Here is a 19,735-nt window from a genome sequence, read left to right as displayed (position 1 = left end):
TGATCACTCACAATGGTTAAGACTTCAGGAACTAATGTGTGAGACTAACCACCAACATAATTCAGATCTGACAGAGGAATAGACCATTATATTTCTGGACCAACACTGAGAAATAAAAATGCCACCTTAGGCCTTCTTGAAGATCTAAATATGTTACTGACTGAATGTGTGCCACAGTCTAACCAGGTTTCAAATAGCTATAAATGGAAAACAGCAGCAGCTCTATGCCAGTAAACTTTACTGAAAGACAGACTGTAAAACTGCTACAAGGTAAAATATATAGGTTAACGTCTGTTACATGACAGAATGTTTCAAAATTTGATCTTTAATCTAGAGCAGCCAAGTCATGTGAATTGCCCTTATCTTAGCAGTAACATAATACTAGAATCCTTTATGTGCGATAGAACAAATGATCATTATCGTAAAGGTGTTTCAATTTTGGTTTTTGACAAAAATGAAGGCTTAGCACTGTCATGGTGATCTCTATTTGCTGTATCTGTAGCATATCACTGCTGTCAGAACAAAACCCTCATATCTCCAAAATGAGAACTTTACAGAAGAAGTCAAAAACTGAAAAACTACAAAAATGAAGATATGTGGTTTTGCTCTAACAGCAGTGATATGGTGAGTTACCACCAACACTTAAACGCAGTGCTTGAAAATGCATATATAACAGACGTCAATGGGAGGAATGTGATGAAGATCAGAAGAAACTCTGGTATACCTGTAACTATCAAAAAAAGTTGTTTATCATTTCCCTTTTAGTGTTTTAACAAAGAACCTAGTGGTAACCTAGTAACTATTCCATCTCCTAGCCAGAGTGTGGTCTTGCCTACTCATGTTCCTTCACAAGCATCTCAGACTGTTGTTGTTCCAGTCTGAGATACTGTAGCTAAATTGAGGAAAAAGGTACAGTAATACACTCGCTTAGTGACTCATACTGCAATCCTCACTTCCTCTACTTTCAGTTCTACAGAAAAGAGAACTAATGCTATTTCTATGAAGGAAAAAAAATCCCTTTAAACGTGAATATAGAGATTACTCAAGTCCACATCCGTTTTCAGTGGGGTCTAACATGGAAACAAGGCAGGTGATGAAATTGTCACAAGCTGGAGTTGAAAAAAATCAGGAAAGATGTTCATTAATGTGCGATATAGTAAATAACTGTATCCCCATCTGTGTGTGCACGCATGTTGTAGCGAACACCCCCAATTGTTCTGTTCCATGACTTTGTTTACACTTGACAGCATTGCCAGTAACTCTCTGCGTATTTGAGTGTGTCTGTGTGAGTGTGTGTGAGAGAGAGCCACAACAAATTCAACTGCATCTGCTGCTTCAATGGAAATGAAGGAAGTGTGAATTTCATTACTAATACCGCACTCACACACACTAACACACGCACGCACACATGCATGCACTCACACACACACACAGACACACGCTCACGCACACACACAGGATGCTCTGTGGTCTGAACAGCAACAATGACGTCAGACCTAAAACCAGCCCCTTGATCCCGCCTACACCAATCTCCTATAGAGCAATATTTCTTGCTGTCATGAGAGTCATGCATAATATTGGAGGGGAATATGGGTCAATGTCACAACATTTACGGGAGTCTGGTCAACACAGCACGCTCACTTTTTCAGCACCCCAGTGACACCCCTCCTAAAAAAAACCCTCCTAATATCCACCCCAGAAATATGCTGTGGTGTATTAGTTTAGCAAAGTCTGCGGACCTGAGTCAAAGCCACACAAATGAACACCTACAAGCTTTATCAGAGCCTCTCTTCCATGACGTGATGAACTTCGGTGATCATGTGGCAGAGCGATTTGTAAACCCTCGGTTTCTCTCATTACCTCTACTTTCTCTTAAGGCTCTGAGAGATCTGTCTTCTGCTCATGACAGAGATATGACATGCTCTGCGTGTGTAGGTTTGTTGCTCTGAGCATATGTATATGTGCTGGGAGCCTAAGGTTTCAGGGGTGCTTTGGCTTTGATTGAGAAAGAGGAAGGTATTAAAGTGATAAAATTCATGGGCGACTGGAGGCATCAACATGCTTTAGTATGTCAATTGAATATGTTATCTTCTTGCCTGTTTAAAAGGAAGGAAAAACTTAATGAACTAAACGGGAAGTTTCAAAATGTGTGCATAATTCACTGTTCAATGTGAATTCCTCCATTCTAGAGAAACTTACCAGAATTTTTCACAATGGTGATGAAGGGAACCAGACAACAGAAGTGTTTCAATGAGCTGCCTCATTGAAAGTTATTAAACAAAAGGGATGAATATGTTGCTTGAAGCCTGAGAGACTGTTTTATGACAATTAACAGATAAGGTTTTACATCTCAAACAAGGCAAAACAGTGCTCAAAGTTTTTTTTTTTTTTTGATTTGCAACTATTGTACCATCATTATTGTACACAAGATTGTATAAAAAAAAAAACTCAGAAGTTGTGTAGGTTCACTGGTGGTGTTGGGTAATAAATCAAATTGTAGACACTACAAACCTTGGATCATTATCACTGTAAAGAGTGAGTTTCTCTACGATGCACCATTTCATGCCAAACCACTTCAAGGATATCAAATTTGACTTGAAGAAAAACTAAAACCAACACCCCCCCCCAAAAGAAAAATGTATTAACCCAACAATAAGTGTGGCTCATAAATCCATCTCTATCTCTGCCACAGACTAAGGTTGTGCATATGTATATGTAACAGACATCTCAGGCACCTCAGAGAGCACAAGTGTGCACTTGTGCTCAGGTGCCACAAAGGGCAGCTAATCTTCAGTCAGGTGCTTCCTCATAAGACCGCTCAGTGCCCCTGACACAGAAGCCAGGAACTGGGCCAGTGGCCAGCAGATCAGAAACTGTGTCACCAACCAAACAGTGCTATGAGTGCGTCAAGAGAGTAACCACCCATGAAGTAGGGGCTTTCCTTAGCACTTTTCCTTCCATATACACTCTTACAACGTTACAGCTCCAAAGTGATGAAATCAGAAAGCTACTTCAATGTAGGCCTGTCAGGAGTAGCTGACTTAACTCAGATACTTAACTACAGACAAACAAACAAAGAACTAACAAACACACCTTTTTGATGAATCAGGAATGATAATGCATATTTTAAATTTTTCTACTACTCTCTCATACAGTAAGAAATAGATGGACACACCCATGTATATATATACTGTCATGCTTTTTAAGCCACAGTGTTTTTTTTTTTTGTAACTTTTTATTTATGGTATTTTTTGTCACAATAAGAATATTAAGAAAAACAGGGAAAAACGAAAGGAAAAAAGCTAGCCACAGTGTTTTCATAGGAAGCTTTGCTAGTTTATCTTTTTCCAACAGCGTAATTTTGTCTAGTGCAGTTAGGCACTAAGCCTATGCTGGTAACTTATTTGTAGGGGTATTTTTCCCCCATTGCTTTACTTTTTGAATATGTACCTTGTGACTTTGTTCACCTACACTAAAGCAAACGCAAAAGCAAACAGGAGTCACGTTTTAAACTGGGGCTAATAAAAAACCATAGTACCACATTGTGCTGACCAGTAAAAATTGTGGTGGCAGCATGATGGCATCTTTCACTTGGAAATAAAGAGCAGAAATGCAAATGTCACACCATCTGAGAGTTTGCAGTTGCTTAGCTTTTTCTGATGCCATCTGTTACGAAGCCATTTCGAGTGAGAATGCTTGAACTGGCCCATTTCGCTTGATCTGGAGAGCTGATAAATGTTTTTAATTTTTTGTCTTTTCCAAGACCTTAAGATGTTCTTTTAATGTCTGAAACCTGATGCTGTGGTCTGAGGATGTCATAAAACGTAACATGGGTAGCCTTTTGTACAGTCGTGATATCTGCCTGCCTCACAGTCGTGTAACTTGCAAAGCCCCATTTATACAAGTCTTATCTATGCTAGGTAGAATAATGTGGTTTTAATTTTAGCCAAAATATTTTAAAGTTTTGTTCAACTCTGGGAATAGAAGTGTAATGATAGTGCAAATCCTTTTCAACCTATATTCAATTGAATACACTACAAAGACGAGATATTTAACGTTCAAACGGATAAACTTTATTGTTTTTTGCAAATATTCACTCATTTTGAATTTGATGCCTGCAACACATTCCAAAGAAGTTGGGACAGGGGCGTGTTTACCACTGTGTTACATCACCTTTCCTTTTAACACTCAATAAGCGTTTGGGAACTGAGGACACTAATTGTTGAAGCTTTGTAGGTGGATTTCTTTCCCATTCTTACTTGATGCACAACTTCAGTTGCTCAACAGTGCGAATCAAATTCAAAATGAGTGAATATTTGCAAAAAACTTATAATTGACAGTGACAGCACAATGTCAGTGCTGTGGAAAGCACAGACTGCGAATTTAAATTAAATTAAGCACACAAGACCATTTGTAAGACACTTTTATAGGTTAATGCTTCCCAGGAGTTGTTCTGTCCATCCATAGAGCAATTTGTTAAAGTCAATAGAACAAAGTGTTTTTCAGGGTAAATCAAGGTAACCTTTATTAGTACTTTCATAAACGTGGGACACACAAACACTCAAAACACACATTCCCACACAGCTTAGCCACAATCATGAGGCTAAAGCCAACTTCTCTGGCCTTCTTACTAAAGTTGTGCATTCAGCAGACAAGCATTAAATGGCTTCTCTTGTGGATTAACACATTCCAAGCTGCTGCCAGAGCTGCGCTGAGTTTTAATGCAGACAGACAGATTCGGTAATAGTGCTCCGAACTGGGGCTAAAACACGAGTTCTGTTACCCGTTACATACCTCAGCGGGCAGGATGGGGTCAGTTGACAGATTTGCTGGCGTGGAATGCAGTGGAAAATACCCAGCTAAAGTAGACCTCTTTCTAAAGACCCGTCTTCACCTCCCCAACCCAACCCAGCAAGGGACATATGAGTTCATTCACTATAATGATTCAGAATAGTTAATGTTTCAAATTTAAATGGGCATAGAATCAGCCTATTCCAAAATAATAAGCCCTGAGCAGAATGGTTAGGGGGTCCTTCCATTGTTCTAGGTATGTTCATTGTGAACATATTTTAGCATATGTCATTAAACTTACTGATCAAGTAAGACCAAAAAAGAGAAGAATCTGAAAGAAATCGGTCAATTGTCAAAAAACCAAATTACTGTCAAAAAGAGACCTCTATCTATACCTACGCTAAGCAGTGGAGATACTGAAAATCTCTAAATGAATGTGTCTGAGTGGGCTCTGATGCTGATTTTGCGATTAAAAGCTTTGTTGTCATTTCACATGGGCCACATTACATATGCGTATTCCAAAGAAAGCATCAGAGCAGCATCAGAGAACTGATCTAAAGCTGCAAAGCCTATGCAGAACTGTATGCGTGCACACACACACACACACACACAAGGTGACGCACACACAGACACTTTTCTCATGTGAAACATTTTTCCACACCCATGATTCTGTGATTCATTTACAGTCTGCCAAAGTATGCGCCGATGCCCCCCATCATACCAACCCCCCCAATCCAGTGTCCATAAAAGGCACAGCTGCAAACAACTGTGTACCATTCATGCACAAATTTGATCAAACACAAATATGATATTACTCTAACTGTATTAGGTCTAACCATAAAGTGGTCAAAAGTGTTCACTAGTCATTCGCTCCCAAATGCTTTGTGGATGCATTGTGGCAGGAGCTATGTGAGGAGTCTTTTGAGTTGTGACAGTTTCAGTTTCATTTTTTTTACGGGCTAGTTTACCAGGTTAAGGTATGAGCGACTTCTAAGAAAACCTGTTTAAAGGTAAAGTAAGAATAAAAGGACTGGACTTAATGCTTGATCAGATGAAAATAGCTGAGAAGCAAGAAGATGGTTTTAAATGAACTCTGCAGAAGCATAAACCTCCAGGAGCAGCACTAAACTGAACTCTACAAGAGGGCAGCTCTTCAGGAATAGGGTTGTAACTAAATGCTGCAGGGCAGCACATGTCCAGGAGCAGCTTTGAAACAAAACTCTGAAAAGACCGTACATCTCCAATAACAGTACTGGAACTCAACTTTAGTGGAGGGTAGATTTTGAGGCCCGGGGTCAAAACTAAATACCGCAGATTAGTAGATCTCCTGCAATACGTTCACAAACAGTGGTAGAACATGATTAACAAGAGCAGATTTCGAAGAACAGGGCTGAAAGCCATGTCCTGGAGCAGACACGAACACCTCTGAGCAAAAACACTTACCCTGATCATCTCTGCAACATAGCTCTCTGGTCCTGTGTACTCGGTAGAGTCCTTCACTTTAATAAGTACGATGAAGAAGAGGTAATGCCACATATTGTGCTCCACCTTGATGTGCTCCTCGAATGTCACAGTCTTGTTGTCAAATTTGTCTCTCTCCAAGCCTGCAAGTGCACATACAAAGTTTATAACCATGACAGGATAGGACAACTAAGAATTTTCTTTGTTCTGAAGACCTTCTTGACTAGACTTTTTTTTGGATAATGTGACATTGTGCAGTGTGCCCGCAGGAACCAGTACATCAGCCAGTAGAACAGGTGTGCACAACTCTGGTCCTGGAGGGTAAATCACAGTTTTGAGGTTTCTCTACTCAAACACACATTCCATTAAACATTCCAATGAACAGATAAGCGTAAGCAGGTGTGGTTGAGCAGGTAAATCACCAAACTGTGCCCTCCAGGACCAGAGCTGTGCACCCCTGCAGTTAGGGGTCATCTAACTTATCCACAAAGGACGAGTGTGGCTACAGGTTTTCATTGTCATACAGAAGCACACGTGATCCCACTGGTTTAATCATCCGGTCTCCATCATCAGATAACTGACTGGTTATAAGCTATGCTCCTGCTTGGCTGGAATGAAAACCTGGAGCCATTCCAGCCCTTTGCGGAGAAGACTGGCAGCCATAACCCCTGAAGCACATGAGCCTTAAAAAGCACTCTTTGCCCATAACCTCAGACCGGCAAACACTAATTAGTTTTTCGTCAGTGAGACATTGTTAAATTTTTACACTGTCACACAGCAGAAAACAGCCTTGCAGTTCCAGTGGCTGGGTTTAAATCATCCAAAGCAACATTAACTGTGAAGAAGAATGAGTTAGGAAACGTTCTTCCAGTTTGAATATTCCTCTAGTTCCACTTTACTGTTTCATCACTGTGAGAGGAAGCAGTTTGTAAACAAACAGCTGTCTAAGCGTGTGTGTGTGTGTCATAAGTAAGTGGCAGCAATAAGTCTTGTGACAGTCACAATACAGAGTTTCTTTTTATGTAGAATGATGAACTCCCGGTGGATCCAAGCCAATTGCCACTGAGGTTGGCTCTACTGGAGGACCTGCATTTGAAAAATTTGTTTTATATACAACGTTCTGCTATTTAATGCAGGGGGCGATGTTCAACTATCAGCCCTAATTAGCTTAAAGTACCACCCACAGGAGAAAAAAAAAATGTGATCCCAAAAAAACAGTAGTTTCAGTATAAGCACACATCCTACACATGATTCACGCATTTGAGCAAGTCATAAAACTCCCTTCAGTGATGAACAGCGAATTGCCAAACAAAAGGCCTAAATTGGGAGTACCATCATAGAAAGACTGTGTGAATTTGTGTGTGTGTATGTGAGATGGTGTGTGAAGACTCCGCCACAGTAGCAGCCATGACTAAGCCTTCTGGGAAGAGGGGGCGTCTCGATGTTTACAATGTTTGAGCGAAAACAGCTCGCACTGTGCCTGCTAACCGGGCGAGTGGCTTCAAAAGGTCTTCCGGATACGCAAAGCGCAGATGAAATCTACATTAAAAGCTACTCTAAGCAACACTGAAGAACAATTTTAATCTATTAATGGTCATGTTGCAACTGGCTTGTCACAACAAGGGGGTTAAAAAGTTGACCACAGAGGGGAAGAAAAAGTTTTTCCAGTTCAAAGGTCTCCATTTGTCATTATTATGTATAATTACATCTCTGCAACCATATTGATTTTTCACAATATTTGATCAAGGTTTGGTGAAAAAATTCTACTTACTGCACCGTTAAATTCACCACCCTTTAGGTAATGATGCTCCAAGAGCATTCTTGAGTTTATCAGTTACAACCTGTATGGAGCTATTAATGACTAAAGTATTTGATATATGTTCTTTTCCCCCAGCACAGCTTTGATTAGATTACTTTCAGTTTACGTCTTCTTGAACAGATTCTTCTGAAGGAGGGCCTGCTCAGAACAAGAACTCATACATACATGTATCTACTCACCACAGATGAAGCAAGTGGTCTTGAGTACCTCTTCTTTCTTCTGCTTTTCACTCCTCAGGTCAGCAAAGGTGTCAATGATGACACCAAAAATCAGGTTGAGGACAATGATGATGACCATGAAGAAGAACAGCAGGTCATAAATTACTCGTGCTGCAAAGAGAGGCTCCTGTAGAAGACAAAAGAAGAGAAGAGAGCAGTTGTAGAAAACAGTCCAAGCATTATGTGCATTCAGACTCCCAGCTCTGTCGATGGTTTTAATGATCAAATTTGATGTTCTTATTTATTACATAATCTGCAACCTTTCCACCTAAAGGTCTAATGACAGAAATAGTTAGGCATAACAGATCATTCATGCTTGCAACATAATGGATTATTAACTAATGATAATGCCCCGGTTTTCCAGGGGCATTGTCTAATTAAATTCATCTTAACAGATAGAGTGTTAGAAGTGTGCCCTTCACTGCCACATCATGACTATTTTGGTTTGCAGTGCTTATGGGAAGGGAGTGGTAGAGCGGTGTGTGGTTATAGAGATCTATTAGATAATATTTGCAACGGCAGTGGGTTTGTAAAGCAAGCTTTGTGTGAGTACTGAGTTTACTGGTAGTACAGTGAGGTAGCGATTGCAGGCACAATATATAAAGGTTTGATTTTTAATACTCTCTTAATACTCTTCTCCCAAACTGTAGCAGACGGTCTTTCACCACACATCTATGGTAATGACTAACTGTACCATACCTCTTTACATGGCTTCATTAGGTAATGATTGAGACATTGGGATGAGTGAACTGTACAACATTATTTGCAGGATTTGATTACATCATGATTGAGTGTTTGAGATGAATGAACTATACTGTACCTTTTTGGAAGGTTTAATTAGATAATGATGGAACAATGGAGTGTTTGGATGAGTGATGTGTACTATACGTGTTTGGAAGGTGATTAGGTGGTTATTGAGTGTTTTGGATGCACATCTTGGGAGAGAATGAGTAGATAATGACACAGTTTTTGCATCATAGCAAGTACCTCTTTAGATGGCTTTCGGAGCACGTCCCCGACTCCACCGCCACTTCGGAGACCATGACTGAGTACGGTCACAATGCACATGAGAAGAGAGTCACATGTCCGCTCCTTGTCCTCCACCACCATCGCAACTGCCACACATACACAGACAATAGTTCCACAAACATACTAATTTACTCCTTGTAAAACAGATTCCTCCCTCCTGTGAATCTAATTTTAGTTTGTATTCATTCAGAAGCTACTGGACTACTCCTGGAGGTGCAATATTAAATGCAGGACTGTAGGAATAAACCTTAAAAACACATGGAGTCCATGTCGTCTGAAGAGGTGCAGATTCTACTGGATCAGAGACCTAATTATCTTCATTAATCACACTGAACCAGCTAAACATCTTAACTGTTTTGCCCCTGAAAGCCTTCACATGGACTGCTTGAAAATCTGATGCTGACTTGACTTCTGAGCTCTGGTGCAGATCCAATGACCTGTTGGTCATTAAACTCTGACCCCGGGTATCCCGCGATCCCTGACCTTCTAAGGAGCAACGATGTGTTGCATCTCATCCCCCTTGTCTCATGACCAAGCAAGTGCCTCAGATTTAACATGTACATGTGTTTGCATACCATCCGTTGTGGTCTCTGTTGAACAATTCTCCCCACCACCTTCTTTCCGGCAAACGCCCCCTGACAGGAACTCACTCATCATAGTTGCGGATTCCTCTGTTTTCAAGGAAAACAGCCAACAATAAATGCACTTAGTCAAGCCATATCAGTCTAACCAAGGCTATAAACAAGCAATTACATATTAATAGCTTGGACTTGGTATCTGGTTTGTAAAAAATCAGGCTAACAATTATCAAGAGTCAAACAGTCTTTATTAATTGCTAGCAACATTTAAACTTTGAATGAAGTATTCCTTTAGACTCATCAGATAAGACTACTGGTATTTTTGGGTACAAAGCACTCCAGGCCTGCTACTGCCTAAATAGCCTTTAATTGCAAGGTATTAACTATTAATGATTTAAATTTGCATAAAGCGTTCCTTCAAGATTTCCAAGAAGGAACTGCAATGTGGTACCAGTTATTATGTTTCATATAACTATACTGATTTTTCTGGGGGGCTGGGCCACTAACCCCACCCTGGGGTCCTTACCAAGTGTTTTGTTGGGGATTCGGTCGACAGCCAGGATGAAGTCATCTTTGAAGAAGATGTAGCCGACTATGGAGAACAGATAGACGAGGATGAGGGCGAGCACAGCCGTCAGCACGATTGAGCGGCCGTTTCTCGTGACGCTCTTTATCACATTCAACAGAGTCTCCTCCCGATAGATCAGATCAAAGAGCTAAAAAGAGGACAGAGATCACTGAGAAGGAGAGACCAGCATGTGTACAAGTGTTTAATGGGAAAGAAGATGAATGCACTGAACGCATGCTGGTGTGTTTTTACTGCATGTATTTTTGTACGTCTGTGTGAGTGTGCATGTGATTATGTGTGGGTACGTTGGTAAGTAAGACAAAGGTGAAAGTGTTTGCCTATGTGAACTTCAATATGCATTTCTGTATTGGTACACGTGTGCTCAAGTTCTCGAGTGCTATATTTGTATGTTACTGACTGTGTGCACGTGTGCGTGTGTGTGTGTGTGTTTGCATGTGTGTCCACAGTGTGTGACTTCCTCACCAGTAGACTGTAGAAGAAAACATGTACGAAGACTCCTAGGATGCAGATGATGAGGTAGAGCAGATGATACAGAAACTCCACATCCAAGATCATCGCCTTGTAGCCTCGCGTGAACGTTCCTCGATTCCCCACAAAACTCATCAGGAAGATCACCTTATTGCACACCTGAGACAAACACACACAGACGTATTATACATTGATAGCAATATTAAACTGCAAACCTCTTTAAGGACCTGCTCGATCATCTCTACTCCTTAAAGCTGTATGTAATACACACTTTAACTGCTTACTCTCATAACTTAGTTTCTTAGTAGTTACAAACCACTTTATAGTAGTGAATAAAAAACATTAGATTCCACATAATAAAAGGCCATGGAGTAATAAAAGCCTGTAATTTAAGACATTAACACTACCTCACCGAAAGTGTCCAAACTAATTTTTAATGAGTAGGTTGCCTGACATAGTTTTGAGATAAAGTTCTGGCTAAAAACTTGTGTATACACTGTGTACAGGCTGCAGAGGAACACTAAAGACCCTTTCACCAGCCAAGTATGTTTTAGCAAAGGGGTGTTACAGTAGAGTGGAATGGCTTAGTGACGCACTCAACACCTCAGTTCAATACACAGACGGCACAGAGAGAGCAAGGGTTACACAGATACACACTGACTCAGTGAAGACACTTGAACTGCACACACACACACACACACACACACACACACACACACACAGAGCTGTGTACCCCAGATACCACAGGGTTACACACACCTGTATTGTCAAAAAGACACTAACTTGCATGCACAACTTCACACAAACTAACAGTGGGCCACATACGGGTTCATTCGGTACACTGGTTAAAATTCTTTTTAAGGTATTCGTTTTGTCATTACCGTTACACAGGTATGCAAATAAATGCAGATAACGTGACAAACATACAATATACAAACAATATGCTGATTCCCTCAACTCTTCTGTATTGAGTTGCAGCCTGAGGTAAGTCAGTCCAGTTTATTGTCAAAGAAGCAGATATCAGATTGTAATGAACTAATTAGTTAACAAGGGGAAAGGAGAGTGTAAGGACAAGCTATTCTCTTGGGATTAGCTGTTAGCCATCATCCTATCATGGAGACTAGCTGGGTTTCTGTGCGCACTACCTCAGTGCTCCTCGCTGCTTCAGGCAATGCTGTGGTCCCCATACCAAGGTCAAAGGGCCAATGTGTATGAAACTTTGCAGACGTCTTCTTTTGACACCCCACATTATCATGTTATGAATTAAGATAATTCTTAAAAAAAAAGCCCATCTTCTGTGTTTTACAGGCTCTATAATTATGCATAGTGCTTGGGGTCTGGTAATTGCCACTAGCGATACAATTTATCGATGGTCGCTAATCTCTCTAAACAGTTACGATAGTTAACAGAAATGATCTGCACCTCTTTCTGGTGAAAACGAAATGAAATTGTCTTGGCTTCTTACAATAATAATTTACGCATAGATTTTTCAGAATTCTCACTTCCAAAAATAAAAAAACTCATCAAATCTACATAATTCATGTGAATGGCATGTATATCTTTCAAAATTCTCTGAAAGGCAAGGAGTTTTCCTGTATGTGTTTGCATGATCATATTGACTAGCATCCTTAGTCAGATTAATATCCAACCACTGGTGTGGTCAATGTAAATTAGTGCTTTTGAAAGTACTTTTTAGTCTATTTGAACAATATCATGATAATACCAAAAAACAGGTTGGTCACCAATTTCACCATAGGATATTTTCATTCCCTTATACAAACACTTACATTAAATGCCCCAAGCAGGAAGAGTGTGGGTTCGAGGCCGACGGAGAAGATGAGTCTAAGGATGGTGGAAGCGATGAGGGCTCGGATTCCATGAGGCTGCGGCAGCACGATCACTATTGCCAGTGACACCAGCATGGCTGCCCATAACAATGCTGACAGGTGGGGTTCCAGTGTGCCTGAGAGAGACAGACATATACATGATTAAAAACAGCATGTGTATATTTAACTTCAATAAAAACCACAAAATAAATAAATGAACACATTGGTATGAATTTCCAACAGACATTAAGGAATACTCCGGTGTTTTCAACCTAGTCTCTATCTGCCCCATCAATGGCATATGGTTGATCACCACAGACAATAACGATGCATCTATTCACTGGCTTCTACTGTAAATATCTTCTGAGACACTGCTTTCAAGTTCTTTTACTGTACTTTACATATCACTCTTTTAAACATTAACATTATTGACTAACAGTCATTAACCATACGCTACAGATGCCAGAGAATTTCTTTAATTTCAACACTGAATCAAATGAATCAAATACAAATCTGCAAAATAATCCTTCTGAATGTGAGGCATTGCTCAAGCCAGATCTGGCTTTGTTTTGTTTTGATATTGCAAATGTTTTAATCCAAACACAAATTTCTAAAATCTGTCCCCACTCCTTCTCTTCTTATTCCCAGACACACTAATCTGCATTTACCCAAAGTGTGACTCACAAAGTTGAATCCTGTTTATGGAAAATAAAACTGCAAAGAACATCACAAGACTAGACCTAAGTCTATCCCCAGTAATACCACAGACATCACTGAGCAGGCGTGCACGCACACGCACACGCATACGCACACACAGGCAAAGTGTGGAAGCCCAGCAGTGGCAGATTCACCTGTTGAACATGCTCTGGCACATTCTAACCCTGAGGAAAGGACAAGTTGATAAATAGAAAGAAGGGAGAAAAAGCCTGATTACATAACTCAGAACGTATGACACATTTGAATATTATTGCAGATCAGTGAGGCTTTAGTAGGTGTGCACCTGGCTTCCAAGCCCTTACCTGAACATACGCATGCACACACAATCACTCCACGTGTGCGTGACGCAAAAGCATATATGTGCATATATCATCACCGTTATTAAAAAAAATAAAAATTCTCTCTCTCTCTCTCTCTCTCTCTCTATATATATATATATATATATATATATATATATATATATATATATATATATATTTTTTTTTTTTTTTTTTTTTTTTCCACAAGATATGAGGAGATTAGTTATAAGTCAAAAGAAAAGGAAAGAAAGTCGGAAGAAAATGAGTGAAAAAACCCGGTGATGTACTAAAGAAAATTTCTATGTAAAGATCTGACAGATCAAGATAAGATTTTTCACAAATTTGTATTACGGAATCATCTTATATCATCTTTAACTGGCAATTTTGTTATCTTATGGCATCTTATCTCAAGATAGGAAATCTCAACCTACTTAGTCGTCAACAGGGATGTGTATTTCCAGGCCACTGACCATATATGCATAGCGGAAACATAAATGCGTAATCAAAATGATATTAATAATGTAATTTAGCTAGACAGCACTCTGACTTTAGCCAGTAATGCTAACAAACAGCTACGCGTTCAACTCCGACTCCTCAATCCTCACTGCCATTACTGTATTAATTAATCTGACAAGTTTTCATTCAGATTTACAAATGAAGGTAAAAGGAGGGGACGGTGGGGATCGGGTCTGCAGGGTCTGGGACTTTTAAAACGCAATGTCAATTTCATTAACATCTAACACTTTGCAATATAGATGTCAATATGCCAGTTATAATTACAGTGAACTATGTTGCCTGTCACAGTTGGGACTTTTAGTGTAAGTTAGGAGACCACTGGGGTTGTCCAAAGGTTAGGACAGCATTTAGGAAATTTTCTCTAGTTAGGATCTACTGTAGCACTATTTTCTTAATGGATACGGTTAAGATCTTACGAGCTGTTATTGTGTAATAGCTACTGTCCTAAACTCAGCCCTAACTGAATTTCGTGGTAACTAAAGAGATGTTAGGATGTTTATGATTCATAATTACTGGAAAAAGATATTAAAAAGACACAAAAAAATGGGACTCCTAACAACCACCTGCAAGACCTGGTAGACCAGCACCAACAACAAGATAAACAGCACTTAAAGTTTTCATCTTTGCAAGAGAGGAGAAAATAAAGCTCCACCCTTGCATCTAATCTGAAAACATCCACAGGTCTTTCCACTGTGAGAAGACAACTCACCGCTATGGGTCAATGCTAACCAACCACAAGACTGAACACTGGGGGTGTGGAAAAATCTGCTTTCAGATTTTTCTGCTTTCAGAAAACTGAAAGCAAGTCTTCTGAAAAGAACGAAAGCTGTAGTAAACGGCAAACAGTGGACACGCTAAACACTGATAAAAACGGACATTATTTTATAGTGGAGACTTCTGCGTAATATTCTGTTCTGGCTTTTTTCCCCCATGATGACGAAAGATGAATAACTTACTTAATGGCCGTTTTAACTGAAATGAATGAATAAATAAAACATTGTCTTTGACTTTTGCACATTACTGTGTATATACATACATTTATATACGCCCAAGCGTACGTGAGAAAACGAGGTCAGTTGGATTTGCAGGATCCTCAAAGAAGCATCACTTGAGCCTGTCTCCCTTCCTTTCTCTTTCTCTCTCCCTCTCTCATTCCCTCCGCCCCTCTCTCCATGCGAAGATCACATGACAGGTGCTCGTTACATAACGCGGGGTGCTAAATATAGCACGGGCCGCTGAAAGATGCATGAGCGTCGGTCTGAGAGAGAAGAGGAGCAGCACTCTAGTCCGCAGGGCCTGCAGCCAGAAGCGCCGCCAGAGCCGCACGTCACAGCTCCCTGCTTACATCCATTCATCTCTCCGAAACATCCCCACACACACACACACAAACACACACACACACACACACACACACACACACACACACACACAGTTGCGCCTCACAAGGGTCAGGGGAGGATAGGTCCTGTTCTCCCCTCACCTCCTGAATTTCAAAAGCTGCTGTGAGTCACCAAGTCTCCAAAGGACTTAACCTTAAAGTCTGCCTAACCACACACAGCTCCCTATTAACCCCTTAAATTCCTGCAGGCAGCCCTCATAACTACAGATGTTACACATTTGTCTCATAGTAATTGATGAATAAGCGATGACCAATAATAAGCCCTAAGATTAATAGCAGAACATTAAGTCTTCTGTTTAAGGGGCTAATGGCCCAGTGGAAAACAGCTGTAGGAAATATTTGCAAGTTTTAGGTGTGTCTCTAGGACTTTCCCAGAGAATATGTGTGAGAAAGACAGAGTGAGAGAAAGAAGCATTGCATGGAATGCTTGGTCTTTTCATCACCTATGTGCATATCACCAATGTCAAAACACAATCTGTGAAACGGTAACCAAGAGGGGATTGTCCTTTTACAGTCCATTAAGCTCTAGAAATTCACCAGTAAGGGGTACCAACATCATAAGTGATCATTTTGGGTAACAATGATGAGTTCCAAGGCAGTCCAAGTTGGACTGAAATGCCCAACAGGTACTAGATACTAACTAGGTATGTGGTTCAAACTCCACAGTTACTTTTCACAGTACATAACTGTATATGAATAAAATACAGAGTCCAGTAGTAGTATGTATCAGTCGAAGTGAATCTAAGCTCTAAAAAAGGCAGTGATTCTTACTGTGTTTTTACTAGGGTGTTACCATTTACTTCTTTATACTTTGTGCTGTCATTTAGCATCATGTAACCTGCCTGATACTTTGAGGTGATTCTAGTGATTTACGTTCATACACAAATGTGTGATATTAAAGAGAAATTTAGTGTAAGTATATTTGTACCACCTTTATTGGTTCTTTTATCAGCTTAATAGCTAGAACCTACTAGCCATATCAAGGTAATTTAATGGAGCCAGCCCTGTGACTGGAAGATTGCCGGTTTGATCCCCTTGGCTGACGGACCATGACTAAAGGTGACTTGAGCAAGGCACCTAACCCCCAATTGCTCACCGGGCGCCGTGGATAGGGCTGCCCACCGCTCCGGGCAAGTGTGCTCACTGCCCCCTAGTGTGTGCGTTCACTAGTGTGCATGTACGTTGGTGTTTCACTGCAGGGATGGGTTGAATGCAAAGGTCTAATTTCACAGTGTGCAAACACAGTGACAGATGGTTGTAAATTCTTCTAATTCTAATATTTTCTATTTTTTTCTATTAGATTATATTAATATAAGATTATATTAAGATTATATTTGGCGAATGGAGGAACAGCAAAGTAAGAATTTCACTGTACAGTGTAACTGCACGTTCTGCTGTGATGACAATAAAATATGACCATAAAACTCTTGAATCTTCATTCAAAACTGGCTTTGTCCTTGTCATCATTTGACAGCGCCTTGGAGACTACTGTACACTTACTCAGTTAACAGGTATCACTTGTTGGGAATTTCAGGGTAATTTCGTTCTCAGAACTTAACACTACTGGCCAAAATTAGTACTTTAGAGTTTGTATTTCACACTTACTTGGTTAATACCTAGAATTTAGAGGACAGTAAAAGAAAGTGTAAACAACTACTGTAACTTCACATAAATTATTATATTTCTATTCATCCACTCATCATGACATGTAAAGAGCAGCTGGTTTATATATATATATATATATATATATATATATATATATATATATATATATATAATATCGCTGCTGTCGGAACAAAACCTTGAATCTCCTTTTTTGGTGATTTTGAGTTTTTGGCTTATTTCATGATGAATGGACCAAAAGAAACAGCCCAAAATTACTTTTTCCATTCCAAATGTCTGGTTCAATTGACTTACAATTGATTGTTTTTTTTCCCTTCTCCCTGTAAAGTTACCATTTTGGTGATACAAGGTTTTCTTCTGACAACAGCAATATATATATATATATATATATATATGAACCAGCTACTCTTTATGTGTCATAATTATGCTACTCTTTGTATTATTCCTTTAAGGAGAGGTAAGGAAGAAAGGAAATAAGGAAAGGACACATAAAGGAAAATAAAGTGGAAAGTGGGAAGAGCATGCAGCTTTCTCATAACATCTTATAACGTCATTATCATGAAAAGAGTGATGTGGTTTTCATGCACAGGCAGCTGCAACAGTTAGCTATTTAAAAAAAAAAGGAAAAAAGAAAAAAGTGAGAAGAAAAATCCCTGAAGTACCAAAGTGGGAGCTGGCAAACACAAAGAAGTTCAAATTGGCCTCCCGTCCAAGCTGAAGCTGCCAGCAGAACCGAAGGACAAGATGACAAAGACCCAGATAAACGAGTGCAATACATTACAGCTGAAGCCAGTTTATATGACGTTAAACATTTACTAGCCAGACATAATTAAAAAAAACACTTGGTGGGGCGGGGTGGGGGTTGTAATTTTCATTGCTGTGTTAACATCTGCTTTTCTCCTTCATGTTTCTCCCTCAGTGACCTGAGCTGAACCAGCGACTTGTAACTGTTGAGTTACTCTCGACCAAGTGAGGAACTTCGGCTACAGAGGCCACATGAAAAAGGCAACACTGCCAAAAGGCTCAACTCTGCAGAGACAGCGGTGAGGAAGCTCTAACAAAAGAGAAATCACTGCCTGACCCCAGCCTAAACAATACACAGCTTATACCACTTCTCAATGCAGGGCTTTTCACTGTAGCACTGCACCACAAACAATGGTACAACTCATCACCGAGAGAGAGAGAGAGAGAGAGAGAGAGAGAGAGAGAGAGAAAATAAGAAAGAAAATCTTAAAACACATTTAATTAATATTGCATTTAAAGAGGATCAGTGGCATTACGGATTTGTCATTTGGAGAGGAGATGCAGTTGGAGAAAGAGACAGAGATGCAGAGTAGATACAGATGGAGAAAGAGACGAAGATGGAGAGGAGATGCAGATGGAGAAATAGACGGAGATGGAGAGGAGATACAGAGATGGAGAGGAGATACAGGTGGAGAAAGACAGAGATGGAGAGGAGATGCAGATGGAGAAAGAGACGAAGATGGAGAGGAGATGCAGATGGAGAAATAGACGGAGATGGAGAGGAGATACAGGTGGAGAAAGACAGATGGAGAGGAGATACAGATGGAGAAAGTGACGGAGATGGAGAGGAGATACAGATTTAGAGGATATACAATGAGAGACAGAGATACAGGACATAGAAAAAAGACGGGGAGGTAGAAAAGGAGGTGGAGAGGAAATGCAGACATTAAAAGAGACGGAGATGGAGAGGCGATGCAGATGGAGATAGAGAGGAGATACAAAAAGAGAAAGAAATGGAGAAGGGATGCATATGTAGAAGATATACAATGAGAGAAAGAGAAGGAGATGGAGAGGAGATGCAGATGTAGAAGATATACAATGAGAGCAAGAGAATTAGACGGAGAGGAGATACAGATGGAGAAAGAGACGGAGATGGAGAGGAGATGCAGATGGAGAAAGAGAAGGAGATGGAAAGGAGATACAGACTGACAAAGAGACAGAGATTGAGATTAAAATACAAAAAGAAAAAAATGGTGATGGAGAGTAGATGAAGACTGAAAAAGAGATGAGAAGATAGAGAAAGGAGAGGACTGAAAAAGGAGAAGGGGATTCAGATGGTGACGCAGCGCACTGGAACTATATATGCTCCAACCTGTATAGGGGTGCTCCTTAGCTGATGTAACTATGAAGTAAGAACCTGTGCCACACCAGCATGTAGGTCTCCGTTTTCAGGGCCAAATCTCAGCTCCCACAGCCAGTGGTGTCACATTCCACACACTTACTGCCGCACACATTTAGAGCTGTAATTAGCTGGGGTTATCAGGGACATTGGTGCAATGTGGTAACAGAAGATTATGAGGTCGGGCTGCGTGTGTATGTATGTTGGAGTCAGGTGACGTCTTAAACACTGATGTTGAATCAGAGACCACTATCAGTAA

At 40.2% G+C, this 19,735-nt stretch overlaps 1 protein-coding gene across 22 annotated transcripts in view; it reads right to left on the bottom strand.

Annotated features, from left to right (window-relative positions):
• itpr1b (inositol 1,4,5-trisphosphate receptor, type 1b) overlaps positions 1–19,735 on the bottom strand; it is a 173,487-nt gene that overhangs the window by 12,933 nt on the left and 140,819 nt on the right. For all 22 annotated transcript variants that reach the window (XM_017710893.2, XM_017710939.2, XM_017710902.2 and 19 more), the window contains 7 exons: positions 12,741–12,916; positions 10,948–11,112; positions 10,423–10,612; positions 9,894–9,989; positions 9,277–9,404; positions 8,251–8,416; positions 6,235–6,395 (listed from right to left, as the gene is read on the bottom strand). In XM_017710893.2, the coding sequence (XP_017566382.1) occupies positions 6,235–6,395; positions 8,251–8,416; positions 9,277–9,404; positions 9,894–9,989; positions 10,423–10,612; positions 10,948–11,112; positions 12,741–12,916 (1,082 nt within the window). The remainder of the gene's footprint in view (positions 1–6,234; positions 6,396–8,250; positions 8,417–9,276; positions 9,405–9,893; positions 9,990–10,422; positions 10,613–10,947; positions 11,113–12,740; positions 12,917–19,735) is intronic.

Source organism: Pygocentrus nattereri, chromosome 21 (assembly GCF_015220715.1).
Source record: "Pygocentrus nattereri isolate fPygNat1 chromosome 21, fPygNat1.pri, whole genome shotgun sequence".
Lineage (NCBI taxonomy): Eukaryota > Metazoa > Chordata > Actinopteri > Characiformes > Serrasalmidae > Pygocentrus > Pygocentrus nattereri.
The sequence above is the reverse complement of the archived record's forward strand: the minus strand, read 5'-3'. Positions and strand labels throughout refer to the sequence as shown.